This window comes from Myxine glutinosa, chromosome 5 (genome assembly GCF_964187855.1).
Source record: "Myxine glutinosa chromosome 5, kmMyxGlut1.1, whole genome shotgun sequence".
NCBI lineage: Eukaryota > Metazoa > Chordata > Myxini > Myxiniformes > Myxinidae > Myxine > Myxine glutinosa.
In genome coordinates, this window is record NC_136265.1 from 176,002,596 (window position 1) to 176,030,017 (window position 27,422).

At 42.8% G+C, this 27,422-nt stretch overlaps 2 protein-coding genes across 4 annotated transcripts in view; both read right to left on the reverse strand.

Annotated features, from left to right (window-relative positions):
• The window catches only part of LOC137426697 (5'-3' exonuclease PLD3), a 43,998-nt gene extending 25,744 nt beyond the window's left edge, over window positions 1-18,254 (reverse strand). Inside the window, exons 1-5 of the mRNA XM_068115488.2 lie at window positions 18,085-18,254; window positions 17,837-17,979; window positions 10,184-10,367; window positions 4,309-4,426; window positions 3,495-3,622 (exon numbers count right to left, since the gene is read on the reverse strand). Of these exons, the coding sequence (XP_067971589.1) occupies window positions 3,495-3,622; window positions 4,309-4,426; window positions 10,184-10,367; window positions 17,837-17,979; window positions 18,085-18,165 (654 nt within the window). The 5' untranslated portion in view covers window positions 18,166-18,254. The remainder of the gene's footprint in view (window positions 1-3,494; window positions 3,623-4,308; window positions 4,427-10,183; window positions 10,368-17,836; window positions 17,980-18,084) is intronic.
• A 438-nt stretch (window positions 18,255-18,692) lies between these two features.
• Window positions 18,693-27,422, reverse strand: part of LOC137428325 (centrosomal protein of 170 kDa) — a 118,924-nt gene continuing 110,194 nt past the window's right edge. For all 3 annotated transcript variants that reach the window (XM_078779109.1, XM_078779108.1, XM_078779110.1), the window contains one exon: window positions 18,693-20,545. In XM_078779109.1, coding sequence (XP_078635235.1) covers window positions 20,322-20,545 — 224 coding nt within the window. In that variant the 3' untranslated portion in view covers window positions 18,693-20,321. The remainder of the gene's footprint in view (window positions 20,546-27,422) is intronic.

Below are 27,422 nucleotides of genomic sequence, written 5' to 3' on the forward strand. Positions count from 1 at the left end.
TCCGCCGGGCCCTCGCACACGACGGTGGCATCGGTGACCGAGGTCACTGCCACCGGGGCTAATTCCATTCATCCACTGCATCAGGAGTATTCAGGGACAGCCTTAGTGGGTGGCCCCGATTCGATGCTGAAGTTTGAGACCAAATACCTTCGGGATACTGGGGCGACACGGTGTGTTCTCCGGGTGGGGGTCGTTCCGGCCTCTCAGATGCGTTATACCGGCGAGTATACCCTCCTTCGGGGCATTGACCGGGTTCTTGGCCGGTACCCCCTTGCCCTCCTCGAGGTCCGGAGTGACATTTTTAAGGGTCCAGTGACCTGTGTGGTAGTACCCTACTACCCTATACCCGGGGTCTCCTTGCTGATTGGCAATGATGCCATAGCCAGGGAGGAGTCATTGACTCTGACCTGTGGGGGGGTCCCTAGAGCCCAGAGTAAACAGGCGGAGAGAGTGGCGGAGTCAGACATATCTTCACTCTGGCCCGAGGAGCCTAGCGCCTCGACTCCAGTTTCCGACGGTGACGTTGCGTCAGCTGAAGTCCACCCGAGCCTCCCGTCAAGCCAACCTCAGGTGCCGTGCTCCTCAGGGACCGCTCCCGCCATGTCGCGATTCAGCAGGAACGCTAATGCTAAGGTATATGTGGGAAACCTGGGCAATGGAGCAGCGAGAGCCGAGCTAGGGAGGGTCTTCGGGCATTACGGACCACTCCGCAACGTATGGGTTGCTCGGAACCCACCTGGATTCGCAGTTGTTGAGTTTGAAGATCCACGAGATGCTGAAGATTCGGTCAGAGGCCTTGATGGAAGGTTAATTTGCGGATCGCGGGTGTGCGTCGAGATGTCGAATGGCATGTCGCGGCGGCCTCGTTTCAGACGCCCTTTGGTCCGCAGGCCGTTCGACCCGAAAGATCGATGTTACCAGTGCGGTGAAAGGGGTCATTACGCATATGACTGTCGTTCTCGACACCGGAGGAGAACCCGCCGCTCTAGGTCTCGGTCCGTTTCCCTCCTGTAAATGTTTCCCCACCTTGAGTTTGGCTCCCTTGTTTCTCTATTGTGCTTTGGGTGAAGTGTAACTCTTGTGGGGTAGATGTTAATGGGGTGTATGGTGTTTAATATTGTGTGTGAAAAAAAAAACAAAACTGGTTCATTGTTTACCCTGTTAACGCCTGTTAATTGCCTGTTGCGTTAATAAGTGCGTTATTGTTGCGTTATTGTGTTGCGCCATTGCGTTGCGTTGTATTGTTGCGTTGTTTCGTTATTGTTGTTAACAAGTGTTAGTAATTGTTAATTGCGTTAATTGCCTGTTAGCAATTCCCGCCATCATCTTGCCATGTGATTTGCACCTACTACAAATACTGGTTTTAAAAACGCCGTCTATTCGACGGGGTTTTTACTTAGGGGGGGAGGACTGTGAGAAACCCCCCGGTGAAACCACCTTTGTTCTCACCCAAATGAGTGCCCCGCCCACCACTGACGTAACCTCCTTGGAGCCTCACGCGATTGGGAGGCGAGTCGGGACGTGATTGGTGGAGGGTCAGAGAGCGCGGCCGCCATCTCATGATACGGACGCAGCTCGGAGGTTCGAGGCCTCGAGGCGAGGGAACTTTCGTTACGCCTGACGACAGCGAGTTGTGCTGATCGTTTATAGTTATGGATTGTACGAGTGAGTGATTCCGGAAGAGAACGAGTGATTCCCGGAGATCGTAGATTGGAACTGTGAGTCCTATATTGCCTGCTTCGTGTTGGAGCTCCTGGCCGACCGTTCCTGGCGGCCTTGTGTGGTATTCCATCCTGGTATCCTTCGAGTCCCGGAGCTCGTCGATTGGAGCCGCGAGTGATCTTACCTGCGTCCAGTTGGAGCGTCTGTGGCCGACAGTTCCTGCCGGCTTGTGCAGCATATTACCTTTTGTTACCTTTCATGGTTTTTGTGATCGAGCCAATAAATAATCGTGCTTTACCCCTAGAAGGCCGATTAAAACACAATTGTGTTTATTGCGTCTCTTTTGGTTCACTACGTGGATTACTTGAAGCCCGGACATTTACGTCCGTATTCCGTGCTGGGATACATTCCACAGACGGGATCGCGACAATGTATATACATGATATATAAATGCTTGTTCAAAGAAATTGTCCAAAAAATGGCAATTTGGCGGCCATTTTGTTTATGCTAATTAGAAGGTCAAAAACTCAAAATTCGGCTTGGAAACCGGGTTAATCGAATTCAGCATACCCTAGTTATGTTAAAAAGTGAGGTTCCCAACTTTTACCCAAAAATGCACCTGGAAGCTTATACATGGCCTTTTCCCATAAATCCGTCTAGTCTACTTGGGCTATGATGGCGGTGCCATCATATTGCCTTTCTATGGCTGGTACACACGGGTAAGTACGTGGTATAGATGGGGGGTCGCCACTCCTCTCCGTCCCTCTGCTGGCCGTTGGGGAATTCACCCTCTTCTTCCCGTGCTGTTGGAGTCAACTGGACTCTCATCCACCAGATGTGCAGAGCCATCTGCCATTTAAACCGCATGACTGCGGACTGTTACCCTGGTAAGGGGGGCTGACAGGTACTACACCTTGCCCACAAGTGACCTGGAATTATGCAAGGCAGGGGCATCCATCTCCCTGAGGTATCAGAAGACACCCGCATACCCAAGCAGAGGTTCAAACCAAAGCATCCAACACTGAGCTTCACAGCAAAGCGGAAGTGATTTTTACTCGAGTCATGTATAAGCAGCAAGGATGGTTGATTAATATGACATTCACTGACTTCCAAGCAGATGGAAGATGACCTCGGGCAAATGATAGTGAATAGCGCAGAATGTTTGCTTGTCTTCTGATTGAACTTGTCAGTGATGTGATGGGTAAAAATTCTGAGTGTTCTATATTTATAGGTGTGGGTCCTATTAAGATTGAACGTGCAATCTGTTTTAATTCAAATCCCACCCAAACGTCCTTGACCACCCTACCCCACAAAAAAAATCCCCAAAATACCCTAGTTACCAGTTACCACTATGTTATGAAGGGTAGTGCCTTACCTCCTGGTCCTTATACCTGCCCTTCACTGCACCCATCTCCTTTTTTCGCATTCCTACTCTCTCTCTTCCCTACCTCCTGATCTCCTTCCTTCTACCAAGCCCCCACCCACCTCCCCCAGGACCACCCAGCACACCATATCAAGAGTGCTGAGCGAAGAGTGTAGCACAGGTGGGTTTGGCAAAATGGCCTATTCCTGTGTTCAGTTAGCTGTGTAAGTATGTCGTGTGTACATATTCCAAGTAACATTAAGAAAAGTGTGTCACTAAAACCTGTTCAGCAAGAGCGTAAATAAACCAAAAAGTAATTTAAAGATTCTCATAAAATCACATCTCATAACTCAATAAATTAAAATGTTTATATGGGATAGAAATTATTAGACAGCAGATGGTGTACATGCACAGTTATATATACTTGTGATATTAATGAAAGCCCTGCAGTCCATCCTGGGAAATATACCTGAGTGAAAGCCCTCCAGTCCATATTGGGACTTCCGATAAAAATATGCTGCTGGTCTACCACCCAGAGTTTGCTGTGCATCACCCCTCCAGTCAGTTGATGCATGTGTAATACTCGTACCTGCACACCTGAAGAGAGGGAAGCACTATATTCATCCAATGGAGACCACATGAGTAGTTCGGGGCTTTTGCCTTAATGAATAAGCAAAGATTTTCTGAAGAACAGTAATGAATTAATTACAATTACATTATATAAAATTGCACCACAAGAACCCAAACATAAACTAGATCAACGGCACTCGGTAGAGCGCACACCTTCGCCAGGCTAAACAGTTTACGTTATGTATCCCACTGATAGGCCGGATCTGGGTTCGGACCTGAACCAAAATCTCATTGGCTTGTTCTTGTCGTCTACCCAACTAATCCACCAAGTTTTGTCGCAAGTCATTCACAACGTTTTGAAATCTCATGCTATATATCGTTTTTGGCCATATCACTCAATGGTGAAGATAAATTTAAAAATTCCAGGATCCATTTCCGCATCCGTATCATGACCAAAAATACGCGTTGCTGTCCTTGGCCGGTCACCTACATCTACAAACACTAGAAAATTCAGAACGAATGCTTCCAAACTGTGGACAAAAATAATGTGACAAACAAACAAACAGACAGACAAACAGATGCTACAGAGCAACATATCTGGCAAAATATTTTCGCGAAGTAACAAACAGACAGACAGGGGTGAAAGCATAACCATAACCATCAAAATAATTTTCTTCAAATCGACATTCTTCAATAAAATCGCTGTGTCTCACCTGCTGCTGTCATGTTGGCCAAGTCGGAGAAGGTGGTTTTCATGGCATCGCTCGAGATGGCACGAAATACCAAGGACTTGGAAGGAAGAGATAGCAGAAGTCGAAACATTTCTTCACCCTAACACAGGAAATTGTTTTGGGTGCAATTATTTCCCTCAATGATCGTTTAATCTGCAATAACATCAACTATGGATAATTATCTAGTATTGTAATATTGTCTTTACACTGACAACTACCTCTACACCAATAAACTTCAAAATACACCACTAATGAAATCAAACCAGGTGATTTTGCAACCTTATTTGAAATTAAATGGCTACTTGACGCATCACACACCTGCCTCATCCTTTCCCAAAAACAACATATAATGCACGTGGTCTTAGGAAGACATCAGGTAAAAGAATAAGAGGGTCAACCAGGGACAAAAATTCAGAGGTGATTATATCCTCAATACCCGACTTTCGAAATGACGTGAATGCTAAATGAGGCCTTTCACGCATTAGCTGTGTGTTTGTGTGTGTGTGTGTGTGTGTGTGTGTGTGTGTGTGTGTGTGTGTGTGTGTGTGTGTGTGTGTGTGTGTGTGTGTGTGTTAACACTGATTCGGTTCGAGCACTTTCGACATGAGCTGTGACTGATTTCAGTGTTAACACTGATTCGGTTGCTCACGCAAAATCTGCAATTAAAATTGTATTTTCAACATAATTTTCAGCATTTAGAGGAAAGAGTGGCAATTTCAAATGGTTAACCATAATTGTTCTGTTCCTCAATGCAAATCAGACTCACAGAAATACAGGAATACGAGAGATATCCGTGGATGAGAGGAGTTGGGTTTGTACCATTTTCTGTTTATACAATTATCGAGTAGCGGCGGTGGTAAAAAAACACACACACACACACACTTCTCCTTTCGCGGATAGATGCAAAAATCTAGGATAATTTATCTTGTGGCCGCGGAACCAAACAACAAGATATTTATAACGGCCCTTACAGCCCACACAACTCTCATCCATCCTCTTCCCAATCATGATTAATGGTAAATATCATCATGTTAAACTTACCTTGTACATGGACAGGCCCCAGATATAACCTTCCCATCAGTGTTAAGAAGCACAAACGTTTTGTCTTCGAACCATCGGGCTTTTCATGGCCCACATGGTCGGGAATTTATTGCAGTACGGGATAAAAGATGTCAACTTTTTAGACGAGTTGATCACAAACGTCTACAGATCTTTCGCTATGCCGAAGAAAACCGCTTTCTCACAGGTATGTCTCCAGGTGCTTCCAGCTTCTTTAAAAGCTTGGCGAGCTGTTTCATGCTACAATCATAATCTGGCAAATATGATACATGTCCAGGCCGCCTCGATGGACTTCATTACCAGGGGTTTCTGCACATGCACACCGAGCAATCGGGGGCGGATTACGTCATTTTGAAAGTCGTTATTTCTTCACATCCCGATTCAACATACACATTATTACTTATTATTACTTCAACACACACAGACATTCATTACCTCTAAACTCGACTTCAACCAACGATTTTATATTTTCACTTCATATTTTCAATGCAGCACAATGAGTTTTATAGTGACACCACAATCTATATTTTACGTGGATTAGTCAGGTATAATTTGGTGGCCATATACTGCATCTGACAGCCCTTACCATCTCATACCCTTGACTTTTTCCACATTTTGTTGTGTTACAGCCTGAATTTAAAATGCATTAAATTGAGATGACTTTTTATCACTGACCTAATATAACGTAATACCCTATAATGTCAAAGTGGAATTTTTTTTAAATTTTTTTACAAACTAATTAAAAATGAAAAGCTGAAATTTCATGTGAATGAATGAATGAATATGAATGATCGTTTTAAGGCCATTTTCCCCTCTGGAGCGGCTGTTAGCCTTGCGGGCCCCATGACAATCATGGTTTCCTGTTTAAGGCAATGTTGTTGTTTTTTTGTTGTTTTTTAATGGCCGGATGCCCTTCCTGACGCCAACCCTTAGTCGCCTCTTATGATGGTACCTATTCTAAATCGGGGTACACACCAGGATCATTCATCCCAGCAAGCTGGTACTCAATTTGCCGACCTCGGAAGGATGACAGGCTGAGTCAACCCCCCTGGTGTTAATTCAGCCAGCAATCGACCGGGATTCAAACTCAGGATCCTAGGATCCCAAGCCTGCTCCCTAACCGCTAAGCCAACACCAGGCTTGTGTCAACAAGTATTCAACTCCATTGCTATGATACTCCAAATTGAGCTCAGGTGCATCCAATTTCCTTTGATCATCCTTGAGATGTCTCTACAACTTGATTGGAGTCTACCTGTGGCTATTTCGATTGATGGGACATGATTTAGAAAGAAACACACCTTTCTATATAAGTTGACAGCGCATGTCAGAGCAGAAACTCTACCATGAAGTCCAAGGAACTGTCTGTAGAACATAGATAGAATTGTGAGGATGCATAGATCTGGGGAAGGGTATAAAACAATTTGTAGAGTGTTGAAAGTTCCCAAGCGCACAGTGAGCTCCATCATTAGGAAATGGAAAGAATATGGAGCTTCGGCGACTCTTCCTAAATCTGTCCGTCCGACCAAACTGAGCAATGATCAAACAAGAAGACGTCATGCGGAGCACGATACTTGCAAAATCCGCCCCCCCGCCCCCCAAAAGTTTTCCATTGATGCAGCAAATTGTCCATTTCATGAAGATTAAAATTTACAATCTTGATCAAAGCTCGGGTCAACAGGATGAAAAGTGACGATTTTTCAGATGAAAAATGATGATTTTGGAAGGTTGACATTGAGTTGACCTTTGACCTTTTGACCTCAAAAAGTTAGTTTCCCTATTTAGTGACTCATTGTGCAAATTCTGTTCAATTTTCAAGTCAATCGGATGAAAATTGAGGATATAAAAAATTTGGCCTATGTTGACCTTTTGGCCTGTGTTTACCTAAAATATAATACGTGGTTGAATTCAGTGACCAGATATGCAAGTCCTCTTCAAATTTCAAGTCAATTGGATGAAAATTGAGGATTTTAGAAATTTGGCCTATGTTGACCTTTTGGCATATGTTGACCTCAAATATACTTGGTGGTTTAATTCAGTGACCAGATATGCAAGTCCTCTTCAAATTTCAAGTCAATTGGATGAAAATTGAGAATTTTAGAAATTTGGCCTATGTTGACCTTTTGGCCTATGTTGACCTTTTGGCCTATGTTCACCTAAAATATAATTGGTGGTTGAATTCAGTGACCAGATATGCAAGTCCTCTTCAAATTTCAAGTCAATTGGATGAAAATTGAGGATTTTAGAAATTTGGCCTATGTTGACCTTTTGGCCTATGTTGACCTCAAGAATACTTGGTGGTTGAATTCAGTGACCAGATATGCAAGTCCTCTTCAAATTTCAAGTCAATTGGATGAAAATTGAGGATTTTAGAAATTTGGCCTATGTTGACCTTTTGGCCTATGTTGACCTCAAGAATACTTGGTGGTTGAATTCAGTGACCAGATATGCAAGTCCTCTTCAAATTTCAAGTCAATTGAATGAAAATTGAGGATTTTAGAAAGTTGGCTTATGTTGACCATTTAGCCCATGTTGACCTCAAAAATACTTGGTGGTTGAATTCAGTGACCAGATATGCAAGTCCTCTTCAAATTTCAAGTCAATCGGATGAAAATTGAGGATTTTAGAAATTTAGGAATGTTGGTGACCTTTGGCCTATGTTAACCTTTTGACCTACTGACCCCAAAAACGATAGGCTTCTTGCTTTTGACCAACCTTCCCATTTGGTGAAGTTTCGTGAAGATCGGTTGAAAATTGTGACCTGTAGTCTGGTGACAAACAGACAAACAAACAGACAGACAGGCAGACAGAACCACAAACACAACCAACCGACCAATATACTTGAAAAATCTTCGATTTTGCAAGTAATAATAACCCAATACCCAAAAGAACTACAGACAGTTCAGAACTACAACCCAAAAGGTGATCAATAACCCAATGACCACTCTGACCGAACTACAGAGTTCCTTGGCTGAGATGGAAGAACCTGCTGGAAGGACAACAATCTCTGCAGCACTTCACAAATCTAGGCTTAATGGGAGAGTTGCCAGACGGAACCACTCCTGAGAAAAAGGCACTTGACAGCATGCCTGGAGTTTGCAAAAAAGTACATAAAAGACTGAGACCATGAGGCAAGAGATTATGTGGTCTGATTAGACGAAAGGTGAACACTTTGGCATGAATGGCGGAAACGAGCTCTATGTCTGGTGGAAACCAAGCACAACTCATCACCCATCTAAGACCATGCCTACCGTGAAGCATGGTGGTGGCAGCATCATGCTATGAGGATGCTTTTCAGCAGCAAGGATTGGGAGACTTGTAAGGATAGAGGGAACAATGAATGGAGCGAAATACAGGCAAATCCTTGAGGACAACCTGCTTCAGAGTGCAAAAGACCATAGACTGCGGCGAAGATTTACGTTCCAACAGGACAATGACCCCAAGCATACAGCCAAAGCAACACTGGGATGGCTTCAGAACAAGAACGTAGAAGTCCTTGAGTGGCTCAGCCAAAATCCAGGCTTGAATCCCATTGTGAATCTCTGGAAAGACTTAAAGATTGCTGTTCACCGACATGCCCCATCCAACTTGACAGAGCTTGAGCAAATCTGCAAGGAAGAATGAGAGAAACTCCCCAAATCCAGATGTGCAAAGCTGATATAGACAAGCCCAGGAAGACTCCAGGCTGTAAACGCTCCCAAAGATGCTTCTACGAAGTATTGGCTCAGGGGGTTCAATAATTATGTAAATTAGATATTTCTGTATTCCATTTTTAATTAATTTGCAAACGTTTCTAAAAAATAAAAAAATTCCACTTTCACATTATGGGGTAGTATGTGCAGTTCAGTGACTAAAAATCTCAATTTAATCCATTTTAAATTCAGGCTGTAACATAACAAAATGTGAAAAAGTCAGGGGGTGTCAATACTTTCTGAAGTCAGTACATATGTGACACCTTAACATCCATCCTTTGTGCCCAACACTTAACACACAAAGCCAAAATAATATGTATTTTTAATTGTAAAGTCGAATCATCAGAGGAGAGGTAGGCTGGAAAGGGGCTGGCAGGATAGCTTCGAGAGGTATCCGCACTCACTTTTGAGCTGTCGAGCCAGATGGGTTCAGATCTCGATCCATTGATAAACTGTCACGTGCTGGTGTTTCGTGTGTAGGGCGGGGGATCAATGTGTTTGCCATTCATCGGATTACGTTAAGCCAGAAGACCCATCTATCAGCACTGGTTGGTGGTGGACATTAAGGATGCCCACGGTGCCATTCGCAAAGAGCAGGCAAGTTATCGCCCGTACCATTAACAATTTAGAAATTCTTGGCATGTTCAGTGGCTCTGCAGTGTTATCTTTTCCCAGCCAGCAGGTTCGTGAAGGACTTGGACCGAAAATGGTCCTGTGTACGGTGTACCAAAATCTGTGTTATGGAGTGTTGGCTCTGCCGAAACAATTTCTTGGCCAAGGGCATTGCCAGAGAGGGGCATGGTAGCGGGGTGCGGGGGAGGGGGGGTTCGGTGGGGGGGGGGGGGGGGGGGGGGGGAGCTTTGCGTACATCTAGGCTATCCTTTCAGCCTTCGAAGACATCTAAGTAGAAAAAAAAAAAACAGTTTTCACAAGCCATGTCTGTTGTTTAGTTTTTTGTTTCATTCCCATAACTATTTTAGACTAACTAATTTGAACAGCAAATGCTCCCAAACTAAGGGTATACATAGTGTCTAACTGGAAACAATTAAATTGTTCCAACCTAGCACAATACCTTGAGTGATTTTCTTTACTACAAAAACATTGCTGACCAGGTGAGCAGAGCTGTCGTTGATGCCAATGTCTCGACCTGCCATTGTCCAGTAAAAAGAAGCGACGTCCAGGCGACTTTGAGCCAAGTGCAGCAGTTTAGTGAAGCCCTTGTCCAGTGGGGTCAGGTATGTTGCATTCGCTGGGAATTTCAGTCCAATCGGGATGCTTTCCACCATCTCAAAGCTTCAAGAACAATGACAACACGTTTTTACCATCATCATAGCCGGCGAAGCCGGTGTCGTCAATAAAGGCATACGTATTATGTCGAAAACCAGATTATGGTGTATCCCTTGGCTTGAGAATTCCGAACGCAATGGAGGCCGCCATCTTGCGGATGCGGAAGTATGCATAACAAATTGAAAAACGTTCAATAGGAGTTTCTTTCACCCGTCTTTGTTTGATTCACAATCTTATGCACCTCTAATTTATCATTAAAATACTTTAAGACCAACCTCGGCCCGCACGGGCCTGGTTATCTTCAACGAAAAGCGTCACCAAACACCGGAACCAATGAGATTCGAGCATTTGAAAAAATATTTCTAAAACCAAATCACGCAATAGAGGCCGCCATCGACCGGATGCAGAAGTATGCATAAAACAATTGCGAAAAAGTTCAATAGGAGTTTGTTTCACCCGTCTTTCTGTGATTCACAATCTAATGCACCTCTAATTTGTAATTAAAATACGTTAAGACCAACCTCGTTATCTTCAACGAAAATCGTCACCAAACACTGGAACCAATGAGATTCGAGCATTTGAAAAATATTTTTTTAAAGCTTATTACGCGTTTCGGAGGGTGAAAACGGTGTCAAATATTCTAAAATTGACGAAGATTAATTTTTTTGAAATCTCGCGGCCGCAGGGGATAGTTTTTCATGGCCGGAAATATCCGAAGTTGAGACGGAATTCACCGAATTAATCAAGAAGTAAATTTTATCAATTTTAATCTCATCCAGAATGCAAATGGTACCTACTACACCTACTACACCTACTACACCGACGGTACCTACTACACCTACCTACTACCAACTACCTAACCTACTGATGCCACAGTGATGGGTAAAATAGTGGCAAGAGGCTTTGGCTTCGCCGGCTCATTGCGGCTTTGCAGTCGGGTACTAGTACTATAATGGAGCTATGGCGTATGTTTGTCCGCTCTGTACCCATTGGTTGGACAGATGGCCCGACTTCACCCACAATTGTAACCCGAAAATATCATGCATCCGCCATTTTTGAACGCCGCAGGCTGTAGATGTCAGCCCATGGCCCAGTGTAATTGGAATTATCTGAGCTATGTACACGTGATGTGCAGTAGGCATCTTTTTGCTTCATGTTTGTACCCAAGATTATTTTTTTAGTATTTTCGGGAGCGATTGGGACAGCAGTCTGTTGCCTATACACCGCCCAAATAAATACATGAGCAATTTGTGCAATGAATGAATGAAGGGTTTGTGCATAAGGGTGAATGAATGAATGAAGGGTGAAAGGAAATTGGATGCACCTGAGCTCAATTTGCAGTGTCATAGCAAAGGGGTTGAATACTTGTTGACTCAGCTTTTCATTTTTAATTGTTTTGTAAAATTCTCCAAAAAATTATACTTTGACATTATGTGGTATTATGTGTCAATCAGTGACAAAAAAAATCTCAATTTGATCAATTTTAAATTCAGGCTGAAACAACAAAATGTGAAAAGGTCAAGGATGTGAATACTTTCTGAAGGCAATATATAACCTGCACCGCTGAAAGTTTGTCTGTGTTTGTTTGGCTGCGAACAGAATATCTCAAGAAGTTATGGACGGATTCAGACGAACTATTGATGAAGAGGTTCGGTGTGTGACAAGGACGAAATGATCAGATTTTGGTGAAGATTCGAATCCAGGATAAGAGAATTTAAAAAAAAATTCGTGATTTGTCACCATTGAGAGATGGGGCCAGAAAAAACGATATATAGCATATTTCAAAATTTATGGACGAGTTATGATAAAGCTTGGTGGTTGAGTTGTTTAGGTGACAAGAACAAGCCGATTCGATTTTGGTTCAGGTCCGAATTCAGATCCGGCCTATCAATGGGATACAAAACGTAACCTGTTCACCTGGCGGAGGCAACTGCATCTATGCAAATATGGCAGTATTTTTACCCAAGCCTCTTTATACTCCCTTATACCCCCTCAGCGTATTTTACTCTCTTATCATCTTTTCCTCTCTTCTCTTGCTTTCCTCAATTTAAAATACTAGCAACGGTACCCACCCCATGCGCGGGGCTTCAATTGGGAGGCCCACATGAAAAGGCAAAATATCAGAAATTTAAGGCTTTTTTTTATTTTAAACGATTTATATAAACATCCGTTAAATCATATCACACGCAAATCATCAAAATCTAAACAGTATTTGTAAAATTTCAATAAAAGCCACATGACTTCATATCGGTAAATATTATTCCATCGTGTTTGGAAAAATTGGAAAAATTGGAAAAAAATTGGAAAAACAATATAGCCTATTTTACTCCAGGGGGTCCCAGGATTACCCACCCAACATTTCGTTGCGATCGGTTCAGCCGTTTTTGCGGTACCTGGGAACAGACGGACAGACGGACATTTGGTGAATTATAGTAAGATTTCTCAATTGAAGCCCTTATCCTCAGGTGCTCCTGCTTTTGCAACACAGCGAGCTTGAAATCTGGTGGTGAGGTTACTGTCTACATATACAGCTTACTTCTCCACTTTGATCAAGGGAGTACATCGACTGTGTGCTCCTCTCTGTGTACTTCTTGCTTTTTGTGATAATATTTTGTTTGTGTGTGTGTGTGTGTGTCCTACCATCACCCCAGCAATGACAACTATATATATATATATATATATATATATATATGATGTTACAGTCTCTCAGATTGACATTAAGCTGGGTGTCCCACACGTGGTCATTAGCAGGTGGATGTTAAAGATCTCACGATATCTTTCACAAAGAGTTGTCACGTTATCACAGGCACGAAACAAATTACAAATTCCTGTCTCGAATGTCACACCTGGTCAGCTTCATGGAAGCTTTGGGTCAAAGCGGACACCGGCCAACCCCACCAGGTGAAATTGGGACCATTAAAAGTAGTAGCAATCATTCATTCCTAGATGCCTTTCATATAGCCGAAGAAGGCTGTTCACATGTGACATACCAACAACCTATAGGGATATAAATTTGTTTTTATACCACTGCCCAGACAACAACCATAGTCTGAGATAGCAGTGTAAGCGGCTGGTGTCAAAGAATATACAAGATCAGACCCCTCTTTTCAAGAGGACTTTTGAATTTGCTCAGGATGCCAGCAATAACTCACCTACTATTAATGAAAGACACCGTGGGATCTTTAACGTCCACCATCCAGTGCTGGCAGACTGGTGCTCTGGCCTAGCATCATTCTGATGAACGACACACACACTGATGTATCACACTGCGAAACACCAGTGTGTCAGTTTATAGGTGGGTCAATATTTCAACCCAGGGTAGACAGGTCACAGGTGGTACACAGACCTCTAAGCTATTCTTCCAGCCCATGATATAGTATTAGTAGTACTACTAGTAGTAGCAGCAGCAGGTAGTAGTCGTAATGGCAAATCAGTCCCACCATGTAATTGTGAGGAAAAAATGGAAATCAGGTCGTAAAATGAAGAGACCAAAACTATTTTTTAGTAAAACCTTCTGAAAGGCACAATTTATGTAGCTACATTCAGCAAGTATTCTGATCTGATGTAACAAATGTTCAGTCTGGAACAAATGTTGGATTTTCTTGAATCATTCAAAATTTTCAAATTTCCCCCCTCACCCCTCTCCTTCAAAACTCCCAACTCATCCCTCCTCTTCAAAACTCCCAACTCATCCCTCACCCTCAAATTCCCCCCCCCCTCATACTTTCCCCACATAATCTCCCTCCTCACCACTTCCCCTCAAATTTTCCCCCTCACCCCACCCCTTCAAAACTCCCGCTTCACCATTTTTCTTCAATTCTTCCCTCTCAGCACTCCTCCACAAAGCTGCCTCCTCAAAACTTCCTCTCCCTTCCAACTCTTACCTCCACAGCCTCCAACCTTCGACTTCACTCTGCCACCCCTCAAACAACTCCTCACTGTGCCTCATCCCATCACCATCAAAACTTTTGTCCTCATCCTTTCCCTTCTCCGAGCTTTCCTGCAATCTCCGACACACTGTCAACAGCTCTCCCTACCTCCCCTCTCCTCCCTCATCTTTCCATACCACTCCCCTCCCCTGTCCTGTATCCGATGCTCCCCCTCTCTCTACATTAACGGTATGGACCTCAAACATCCGGGGCCTTCACTCAAACCTGATCGATTTCTCCATAGAGGTTGCCTCAGACAAACCAGACTTAATCTGCTTAACAGAAACTTTCCTCCTTCAAGATGTCTCTGATTCCTTAATATCTCTTCCTGGTTACTCCCTCCTCCGGTATGATAGACCTGAGCCTCGTCTTGGTGGTGGGGTTGCTATCTTTATCAAAAACTCTCTTCCTCACTCTCCCTGCAATGCCCTCTCTCCACCCCACTCCCAGGAGTGCCTCTGGCTATGCCTTCCCCTTTGCTCCCACCTTTTGTTCATATGTGTTCTGCACCGTCCACCAAACAGCGATGACTCCATCTACATCACGCTGTCTGACAACATGGACCAACTTCTATCCACTCATCCCAACTCTCTCTTCCTCATATGTGGCGACTTAAACTGTCAGATAAACTGGGTACCTCTCACCAGCCATGGCACCTCAGCAAAGGACTTCTGCGACTCATTGGGATTGACACAAGCTGTCAATTTCCCGACCCGGATCTCAGTCAACGGTACATCATCTCTTTTGGACTTGGTTATGACTAACTTCCCTGTAAATGTCTGCTGTTATTCTTCTGCTCTAATCGGTTCTTCTGATCATCTGCTTGTTAAAGTGGACATATCTCTGGCCATTTTCAGAGAGCCTCCTCAGTGTCGACGAGTCTGGCATTTCACTCAGGCTGAATGGCATGGTCTTCAAGCAGCTATCAATCATCTGGACTGGTCTCCCATCTCTACTGCCTCTGATATCAACTCATCCTGGGAATTCTTCCAAAGAAAATTACTCTCTCTCATGCACAAATTTATCCCATCTCGTCTTCAGGTGTCATACCCTTCCTCCCGTCCATGGTACACTGAGGCTGGTGGTGAGGCAGTTGCCATGAAGCAACTTGCCTTCCCCTCATGGTAGGCGAATCCAACTGAAGGTAATCTCAGTTCCTTTCACAAAGCTCGGAACAAGTGTGTGTCTACCCTCAGGAGAGCCAGGAAACAATATCTCTCCACACTCAAGAATGAACTCTCAAACCTGTCTCCCTCCTCCAAATCCTGGTGGCGTCTGGTCAAATCTGTTTCTGGTGGTTGTTCCCCTTCCATCCCCACCCTTACCTCAAATGGCTACACGGCTGACTCCACACATGAAAAAGCTGAATGCCTCAACTCTGTGTTTGCCTCAAGATCTTGTGTCCCAAACCCATCTCTCTCTATTCCGACCTTACCCAGTCGAACCCAGATGCTCCTGGACTCTGTGTCCTTCTCTCCTGACAAGGTGGAAACGATTCTGTCAAACCTCGACTCCGATTGTGCAATTGGACCAAATGGAATCACCCCACGGGTCCTAAAATCCTGCTCTGAAGCTCTTTCACACCCTCTCTCTGTTCTCTTCATCCTCTATTTTGCTCAAAGTCATCTGCCATTAGCTTGGAAATCAGCCAACATCACCACTTTACACAAGAAGGTGCAAAAACAGATCCTTACAACTACAGACCAATCAGCTTGCTCCCAATAATCAGCAAAGTCATGGAATCAATCATCGCTTCTGATATTAAATCCTTCCTCTTCTCCAATGGCTTGATGTCGGATCATCAATTTGGATTCAGACCAGATCATTCTACTCTGGACATGCTGCTTCTGCTATCTCAACAATGGATGGAGGCCCTCAATGCCAAACAGGAAATCAAAGCAGTCTCCCTTGACATATCTCGTGCCTTCGATACAGTCTGGCACCCTGCTCTGCTCACCAAACTCTCCTCCTATGGTATCCATGGAAATCTCCACGCATGGCTTGTGGACTTCCTTTCCGGTCACAGTCAACGTGTGGCCCTGAATTGATTTCTATCATCTCCCCTTCCTGTTCAGGCTGGAGTTCCCCAAGGCAGTGTTCTGGGCCCTGTGCTTTTTGTGGTCTTCATCAATGATCTTTCCAACTCTCTGGTAAATCCTCTCTATCCCTTTGCTGATGACTCCACTTTCGGCCACTCCATATCTCAACCCTTAGATCGGCAGGCAGCAGCCTCTTCACTCTCTGCAGACCTGGACAAAATCACAAACTGGTCAAACAAGTGGAACATGTCTTTCATTCCTGACAAATCTCACACTCGCACGATGTCTCTCCGAAAAGACCGTCTCTCCAAAGTCCTTCCTTGGCACACCTGAGCTCCTCACCACATAAAAGGCTTTCAGCCACAGCTCAATGGAATACTGCTCTCCCCTCTGGGCTGGTGCTCCTGCCTCACATCTAGCTCAGCTTCACGCTGTAGAAACCAAAGCTTTCAGAATCATTGGTATCTCCCACGATGCAGCCGATTCTGAAGGCCTTTCACTCACTCACCGCAGGCAGGTCGGTGGTCTTTCTGTCTTCTACAGATTCCTCTCTGGCCTAGCTCCCCCAGCTCTGTCTGTGCTGTGTCGCCCAAATATTCCTGCAGGACGCACAATAACTGCCAGAAACACTCTTCTGGTGAAACTGCCAAAATCAGGCCTATCTGCTCACCTTCACTTTCATTCCTCTTTTTCCTGCCTCTGGAAGAAACTCCCACACTCTCGTCAATCCCACTCCTCCCTCCAGGTCTTTAAAACAGCTGTTCACCAGCTTCTCTATTTCCCCCCATCCAATACCTTGATCTTTTCTACCCCTACATGATACACCCCAAATCCACATCTTTCAATCCCCGACTTCATTCCTGAAATTCCTTGTCATGTCAATTTGTTTTGTACCGTGTACCCCTTCCCTCCCCCTCCCCTCAGCCCTCTCCCTTCGAACAGATCTCCCGATGTCCCTGTTCTCTATGTTGTGCTTGTGTGCTTCCCTCTCTCTCCCCATCTTGTCTCCCCCTCCATTTATTGTTTTACATGTCCGTTTATGTTTTTTGTGTTTTATGGCTAATCTGTGTTTGATATGCTGGCTCTTAAATGAGCCTCGATCTTGTATACAAAAAAAAGAAGAGGAAAAAAGTATCGAACTCAGTTCAAACACTTGTTTCAAAGGACCTTTTTGCAAACTTTTAAATCAACAGAATCACATTGAAACAATTGGGCCGATTTTTCTGCTCCTGGTGTTCAGAGAGTGGAGGAAACTTGTAAACCACCGAATTAAAAAGTATTCAACATCGTTGGAGTTAATCCAAAGTTTTTGAGGGGGAAAGGTTCATGTAGGGATACACCTGCCATGATACCATCATGTTTATTGAGTGAAAATAAATCCTCCAACACGATTAAATTACCAGTACAATGCGATGAAGCTCACATCAAATTCGTTTTCTTGTAAAAGATATTAACCGATTAACGGAACATTTGTCACGATAAGAATGATATAACAAAAACAAGGTACCTGCACGACTCGTCCACGAAGACATTTTCAAAGCCCATGTCACTATTTGTTTGTTTTTGTTTAATGACAAAGGCAATCAACACCAGGGCAAGACCCAAGATGCATGTGGCACAGATAACGAATTTCATCCTCGTCTTCCGACTCTGCACGAGTAAAGAAATATAAAAACAAAGACTCACTTTTTGTTAGCGATACTCAATAACTAGTTTTTTAAAAAAGGATGGTCTACGAGACCTTTGGAGTGGTACCTTGACGGTGTCTGATCCAGTTGTCGTTGCTATTTTCCTTGGATATGCTTTATCATTATTCTTTCCGAAGTATATCTTCATGTTTAACTCGTTTTTCAAGATGAAGAATGTGAAATCCTCAGGTGGTACGACAGCACACCTCCAAGCTTCAGTACTTTGAACACTATCAAAACCATACTTCCTGGTTTTGGTTGAAAGTTTTAGCAATTTTAATAATCCAAGAGAAAACTAACAACAAATCGAAAGTGAAACAGGATGGGTATGGGAGGGGAGAGACAGAGTAAAAAAGAAACACTAAAAGAGAACATCCTGATTTTGTATGACTTCAAAACCCGTTGGAAAGAATCTCTAAACAATCTCGTCTTAATCATAGTCCAACATTGTCACGATTTAAACAAAAAAAAGATAACTATTTAACAATCGAGGCACCTGCACAAAACTGACGAATGTTTGTTACACAAATTGTGCTGTATTCCATATGTGAAAACCGCATTCACCAGCTCTGAAGCAAACTTCTCTTTTCCAGGTTTAGTCTTGTATTTCCTGTAAACCACATGGCACTTTCAGATGAAAACCCGAATGCCAAAAACAAAGCTGTAACAAAAGTGCAGGATATTACACCAGGGCTTTATTTATTTTTTATTTTTTCAAAAATGCAAAAAAAACATCACATGCATGAAAAATATATTATGTGGCACAACGCTGCAAAACGATTGGCATAACAACAGTTATAAATGAGGGTTCTAACGTATATAATACACAGTACGCGTGGCTATGGAAACAAGGAGCGTGTGCACCCCGTGCACATCAATAAATAAATAACCAAACTACACAGTACTCATCTCAATTTAACGAGTGCACCGAATACGATAAAGACAAAACTTCTCACAGAGGCACCAGAAGAGCCAATTACTGGCCAATTTGTTTCAACTGAATGGTAAATTCGGGAATTTAGCCACTCGCAACAACGCACTAGATTTGAGCAAAATGCAGGATAAAAAATTTTTTTTTTGCCTGCTCTGTACACTCGAGCACGTGATCCAAAATAGCGAGTACAATGACATGCTTCTATGCATGAGCATCACATCACCTTTATATTATTACTACTAGTACTACTCCTACTATTAATTTATCGATTCATATCCAAATATAATTCACATCTCATTAGCAATTTCAAACAAAGATCAAATGTCACATTTTCGTGCTATGACGCCAAGTCGCAGAACAATGCTTTCCTGCAATTGCAGTCCTTATTATCCCTTCAATAAAGTCTTTTTTCCCCCATGATTAAAATTATAAATATTTCAGCATCGACACTGCCCCATAAGCAGACATGGGTGCAATGCAAATGCACTTGCCAAAAGAAGAATAGATTTCTGTGTGCCTCGCTCTATTACTCAATTGGAAGAGGCTTCCTCGGTTATCGTGCTCAGGTAGAGGATGGCCCAAATGAGTCTGACATTCAAATTTTACGTTTCAAGAAATGTAATATGGACTTTATTCCTCCATTTGAAACATTAGGAAGCGTACCAAAGAAAAACGGTAAGGTTTTGCTAGGAAACAAAAAAACAACCCCAAAAAACCCCCACTCATCAAAAAATATGTTTGGGTAAAAAATAAATAAATAAACGGTGGACACAAACATGATTTTTTTAATTTACAGACTAAAAAGGCCAAATCTTTCAATGGGAATTGTTTCAAAATGATTCCAACTTGAGAGCGACATAAATCGTGAAGTGTTGATAGCAAATGAAGACCCCCCTATTCAGACCCCGGCCAGTGAAGAACTGTAACGTTTTAATAGTGCCAACCGAAAAACCCACCGCTCACCCACCAGGCAAAACATTTGATGCAACAAAAAAATAATGTAATGTTAGAAAAAAATTCTGTCCTGGTTTTCCATCAGATTCTCAGAGTGGAAGATGTCGTAGAAATGGATGACCAACTTACAGCATGGAGGCCAACACCATGGCGTGCTGCAACAATTCAGCCTTCAGAACTAGTTACGTCTCGCTGATCAAAAAAAAAAAAAAAAACTTCACAAAAGGGGCTTAAAGGCATCAAGGAATATCTAAATATTTCTGTATAATATAGTACAGAATAGTGTGGTAATCCAAGCAGGGCACATTGAACCAAAGTTGCATGTACCTTTATAGGTGTAAGGTTGTAAAGAACAGCCCTTTTTATGTATTATCCTCTTCACAAGAATCCCAAAAAAATAATCATTGTACGAATGGCTAGAGGGCTTTAGGCCTCTGTTTTCCTTCGCTCAGCTGTCTGTCCAGACCACTTGAGTCCTCAACCATCAGAGTTGATGCACCAGCAGAGACCCCTGGACCACTTTGTGAAAATGGCTGTCCAGGAAAGATGCGACCTTTTCTTGACGCTGGTCCTGAGACTAACTTTGCACACACTGCATCAGTCTCCAAAACCCTGTCTGGGTCAATGATGAAGTCGATAACTGGGGGGAAAAAAAGAGCCTCGTTAGGATAAAAAAAGGAATAATTCAAACAATATGTATTATTGACAGCCATTTTCAACTGTGTGGTTATGAAATGCAAGGACTATCTTCCTATAATGGAGCACAAAGGCCAAAGGCACTTGGAGGGAAAGAACAAGTTGTCCCCTGTTATCTGAGGTCACCAGGTCTCAACCTTGAGCCCTTGTCCCATCGCAGACCTAGCAATTTACTCATGCCTTATTTCTGGTCTCACCCCACCTGCCCTTACAGCTATTTGTCCCTCCTGAGCCAGATCAGGCCACACTCGCTCAGCTAGCACCCAAAACTCGTCACCCTCTCCATATCCCGACTAACTGCTCACCTACACTCCCTCTCCTCGCAACAATGGAATAATCTCCATTGGTCTGTTGACTTATCTTACCATACTCCTGTTAAAATGGGAAGCCATTACCACCTTATCTTATCCCCAATTCTAATTCCTGGTCGTTTATATTCTCATTCACTCTATTTTCCTATCCACCTATACTTTTTCACATTCGACCCTGATTGTCAGTGTTTCCTGTTTACTTACACATTCCTTGCCTATTCTCCACTTCGTTCCCTATTCCTGTCTGTTTGTTCCGACTTATGCTGCATGAACGTTTGTTTCTTCGCCAACTGTCATTGTTTCCTTGTATGCCAAATTATTCTGCTCCATCATTTGTGTTAATGTCACCCATATATCATTCAAGTCCCCCATGAGCCTCGATCTCCAAATAAAATAGTTAATGAAATGTTATGCTATCTCTCCATTCACGACCTAGTTTGAGTCATGTCCTCTCAGTACCTAGCTGTGTTGGTCCTCAATTATGAGTATCACAGCATCAATGCCAGAGCATCGTTGCACTCGACTCAAATGTCACGCAGAGATATAGTAAGTTGGTAGAATGCAGAACACGCATGGCACAAATGGCCATTGCCTAATTTTTTTGATTGTGTGCCTTATAATGTGATTACACTGTGCATGGAACAATGAACACCTTTTTGAGTAACAGTCAAGGTTAACAAAAGCTTCAATAACACACTTTGCACAAAGCCTCAGAGATACTGGCGATTAGATTATATTCATGCCAGAAAAAAGTGACTCGTAATTATTTTTACATGTTTATGATGGCACGAATAGTTCTGGGCATGTGGTATTTATAACTGGTAACCAAAGCCATACGAGTTGTGTTTGAGTCTACTCAAGTCGCTCGCTTTTGATGACAACTCAGCATTTGCTCATCCACTATTAAAATGTTACAAATGGTGGTGGTGGTTTGTATCAGCCTGTGGCTGTTTCGATGCATCATTTTCTGGGGGAGCGGGTGTGCCACTGATGCAATGCTCTACATTACCAGTTAGCTGGTACTCATTTTGCCGACCTTGGAAGGATGCCAGGCTGAGTCAACCCACCTGGTGTTTGTTCAATGGCATGACAGGCTCAAACTCAGGACCCTGACATCTCAAGCCAGCCACCTTAACCGTTAAACCAACACCAGGATTTTACAAATGATAATTCAAGTTTAAAAAAAAATTCCATCCTGTCATCATACGATTTGCGAACCATTCATAATAGTCGCAAACCGGCTTTGTGAAATTAATTTTGCTGATTGAACAAAACAACATCCTGCAAACATGTCCTCTAGTAACTGCTACACACACATATATATATATATATATATATACAGACTTGGCATTTAATATGAAAAAATTTTTTTCTTGACGGGTTTACTTTCTGAACTCAGTATATCAATCTGGTGAGTTTCTTTTACCCTTCGGTGGTCTTTGTTGAAAGAACCATGTCACTGATTGTCTTTCGCAGCAATAAGTCAATAACAGGATTATATCACAGGTGGCATGACAAAATGTAAGGACAGGTACATTTGACGATTGGCTTCACAATCGGGTATATAAGGGTTGTTGCGTTCTGTATTAGTGGAAAACAACTGCTGCACGTCTACAAAAGTTATTGCCGCTTCCTCTGGAGATGGTCCGTCAACTTGACAATGCTGTTTGTCATGGAGTGGTGGCTTTACGAAATTCTGGCATGAAACAGTGTGCTATTGCTCGGCAGTATGGTATCACTCAAGGTCAGGTGTCAAAGATCCTGAAACGAAATGCTCAGAGGGGTGTCCCTACTCCAATACCGAAGCCAGGACGTCCACGCAGAACTACAAGGAGAGATGATCGCCAGCTGCACCGGTTAGTCTGCAATGGCCGTACCAAGTCAGCTTATCGGCTAAGGGCTGAGTGGCAGCAACTGACAAATGTGCCTGTATCCAGAAGGCTAGTCAACCAACGACTGGTTCAAGCAGGCTATCGTGCCAGGCGTCCCCTGAGAAAGCCACGCCTGACCAGACAACACAGCCAGCACTGATTGCAGTGGGCCAGAGAGCACCGTCAATGGCAGCCAGGACACTGGAATCACGTGACCTTCAGTGACAAGTCTAGATTTCTGGTCTATCGTCAAGATGGCCGCATCCGAGTGCGCAGACAAGTGCATGAAGCCCACAACGAAGATTGTATAGTGCCAAGAGTCCAAGCTGGAGGTGGTGGGGTGACCGTTTGGGCTGCTTTTCATGCAGGGGGCAAAACTGACCTGGTTGTTCTGAATGGAAACCTGAACCAGTTCAAGTACAGGGCCATTCTGGAAGAAACATTGCTTCCATTTGCTCGTGCAGCCTTTCGAGGAAACTTTGTCTTCCAAGATGACAATGCACGGCCTCATCGTGCTCGCATGATCCAACACTTTCTTGCTGACCGTGGTGTAGAGCATATGGAGTGGCCTGCCATGTCCCCGGATATGAATCCGATAGAGAACTTGTGGGCAGAATTAACGCGTCAAATCGACAACTTGGACCAGCAGCCGACCTCTGTGCGTGAATTGCAGCAGACTATTGTCACTGCATGGCAAGCGATTCCTGTCCAAACCTTGGCAAATCTCGTGAACAGCATGCCTCGACGTGTACGTGCTCTCCTGAATGCTCGTGGGGGTTACACGAAGTACTGAACTGTAATTTTACTGTCCGTAATCCCAGTCATAATTTAGCTTTTGTTTTTGTTGAAATTTTTTTGGCTAATGTGCAAAATAAAGAGATACTTCTGGAAAACGTACAGAAGTTTAACACAGTACTGTCCGTGAATTGAGTTCGATATCAGTTTACATCAATTTCAAGGATCAATTTATTTGCTTCGAAATGTCAAATGTGGTTTTTGTTTCTTTTAAAGGTCACATTAACAAAATCTAGAATAATTTCAACATAATTCCAATGAACTTTTGGTTCTAAGTCATCTTGAAAAGTAAGTTCACCCCCACAAAAAAATATTCCATATTAAATGCCAAGTCTGTGTGTGTATATATATATATATATATATATATATATATATATATATATATATATATATACAGTCACGTGAAAAAGTAAGTACACCCCATGTAAAATTTTGAGTTTTTCAACATATTTCAACACACAGCTATTTGATCTTCATTTCAACAATATTGATAGATAAAGGTGATATAATATAACAAATATCATGAAACATTTACATTTTATAGTCCATTGAATAATGTAAATAAACATAAATGCAAATTTCGCATGTGGAAAAAGTAAGTACACCCCTACATTTATCACTAGTTCAAATACCTAAAATTAGAATCAGGTGCACCAGCTCAGGTGGAACATGATTAGAACATCGTTAGAGAGGATCTTGGAGGAACCTGTCTTATTTAAACCTCAGACATTTAGATTGGTTTGCTCTTTGTTGTTGAAGTGTGCGGCGTCACCATGCCTAGATCAAAAGAGCTCTCTGAGGCCTTCAGAAAGAAGGTTGTAGATGCCTACGAGTCTGGGAAGGGATTTAAAAAGATCTCCAAACAATTTGAAATCAATCATTCGACTGTCCGGAAGATCATCTACAAGTGGAGAAGATTCCAAACAACTGCCAACTTGTTCAGGTCAGGCCGCCCAAGCAAGTTCAGCCCGAGAACAGACCACAAGATGCTGAAAGAAGTCTCTCGGAACCCCAGAATGTCATCACGGGACCTACAGGTAGCTCTTGCCACTGTTGATGTCAAAGTGCACGAGTCTACCATTAGAAAGAGGCTGCACAAATTTGATCTACATGGGAGGTGTGCCAGGAGGAAACCTTTGCTGTACAGAAAGAACAGCAGGGCAAGACTCCAGTTTGCCAATGAACACCGAGGCAAAGACCAGCACTTCTGGAACAATGTGCTCTGGACAGATGAGTCAAAGGTAGAGCTATTTGGCCACAGTACCAGAAGACATGTTTGGCGAAAACCAAAGACAGCATTTGACCACAAGAACCTGATACCAAATGTAAAGCATGGTGGTGGAAATATTATGGTTTGGGGCAGCTTTGCTGCATCAGGGCCTGGGCAGTTCACCATCATAGAATCCACGATGAATTCTTCATTGTACCAGAGGGTGCTTGAGGACACTGTCAGGCCATCTGTCGGGAAGTTGAAGCTCAACCGAAGGTGGACCTTGCAACATGACAATGGCCCTAAACATACCAGTAAATCCACCAAGGAATGGCTGAAAAGAAAGAAATGGAGGGTTCTGGAATGGCTAAGTCAAAGGCCGGATCTAAATCCCATAGAGATGTTGTGGATGGATTTGAAATGAGCTGTGCATGCAGGAAACCCCTCAAACATCGCACAACTGAAAGAATTCTGCATGGAGGAGTGGGCAAAAATTTCTCCCAGTCGATGTCAGAGACTGGCAGACAGTTATATGAAACGCCTGAGGTTGTTTCTGCTAAAAGGGGCAATACCACCTATTGGAGCCAAGGGTGTACTTACTTTTTCTACATGCGAAATTTGCATTTATGTTTGTTTAAATTATACGATGGACTACAAAATGTAAATGTTTCATGATATTTGTTATATTATATCACCTTTATCTATCAATATTGTTGAAATGAAGATCAAATAGCTGTATGTTGAAAAAGTCAAAACTTTACATGGGATGTACTTACTTTTTCACGTGACTGTATATATACACAAAGAATTAAGTTAAGCACCCCCCCCCCGTTTTTTTACAACCTCGCACATTACAAGTTTGTTGTCGTCAAAACAGTGTAATATACCCATGATATTGCTATATTTTCTGGAGAAGTGATATTATGGTCACATAAAAACATAACAATCATGCCGTTTTCAATATTTTATTCTGAATAATTTAAGGTGAACTTTTTTGGGAATTTTAGGCATATTTTCACCTCAATTTAAGTATGGAGCTATAGGTCCATCACGGACAGTGTGGATGACGTTTATGTTTTCTAACGTACAGTCATTGTTCTGAGAAGACCTCTAGCGATCTTTGCGTCAATAACGTGTGTAGGACCCACGTGATCGGATCACTGACTCAACCCGACGTCGCATAGACCCTGTAAGCCGTCGTATGCGTTGCTGTGGCAGGTTGTTCCATTCCCGATGTAATGCACGTTCCAATTCACGTAATGCACGTAATGCACATAATGCAAATTGCGAAGATGGTCCCTCCAATAGCCAATCTGGATGAATTGGAACGTGCATTACATCGGGAATGGAACAACCTGCCACAGCAACGCATACGACGGCTTACAGGGTCTATGCGACGTAGGGTTGAGTCAGTGATCCGATCACGTGGGTCCTACACACGTTATTGACGCAAAGATCGCTAGAGGTCTTCTCAGAACAATGACTGTACGTTAGAAAACATAAACGTCATCCACACTGTCCGTGATGGACCTATAGCTCCATACTTAAATTGAGGTGAAAATATGCCTAAAATTCCCAAAAAAGTTCACCTTAAATTATTCAGAATAAAATATTGAAAACGGCATTATTGTTATGTTTTTATGTGACCATAATATCACTTCTCCAGAAAATATAGCAATATCATGGGTATATTACACTGTTTTGACGACAACAAACTTGTAATGTGCGAGGTTGTAAAAAAACGGGGGGGGGGGGGTGCTTAACTTAATTCTTTGTGTATATATAGATATACTAGCTTGTCTCGGCTCGCTACGCTCGCTTCACCAGCTCGCTTCACCACGCGTCGTTACAGAGGAACTGGCTTGTTTTAGCTGAGGATAATGACTGTACCCGAGTTGCTGTATTGTCATGATTTACACCAATCATAATACAAACAATTATTTTGCACAAATGTATTTGTAGTGTTTGTGATATTACCGTCATGGTTCCCTATTCCTGTCTGGTCACAAACAAACATGACAAATATCACAAACGTAATATCACAAACACTACAAATAAATTTGTGCAAAATAATTGTTGTTCACCGCACCTTTCCTATGCCATCTCCAGGCATTGCAAATCGTCATTGCTGGGCACGAAGGGGGCTCGGCAGTGACGCACGCTGAAAGAGAGTACTCCGTTTTCACTCTGGTTGTTTTCTTGCTTTCTTGTTTGTTTGTTTGTCCGGGCGATATCTCAGTCATCCTTTGAGCTGGGAAGCTGAAATTTCGGCACAATAGTGAGCAAGTCCTTTGTCAAAAACGGTATCTTTTGTTTTTTGATTAATCAAATAATTGAGGAGTTATTTAATTATTAGCGATTAATGAAGTACTTATTTAATGAATCAAATTTCCTTTCTCTTCTGACCATTAACTCAGGCACCTTTTGAGTTAGGAAGCTGATATTTGGACATGCCAATGACCAGGTGATTTGGCTGCAAAGGCTATTTTTGATTTATTAATTAATCAATTAATCCATTAATTATTTAATTATTCGATTAATGACTAAAAAATTTTATTTTTTTTTAAGTTACAGATTCTGATGAAATGGTGGTGGTTTCTGTGTTCTCTGACCGAATTGATTAATAATTTAATT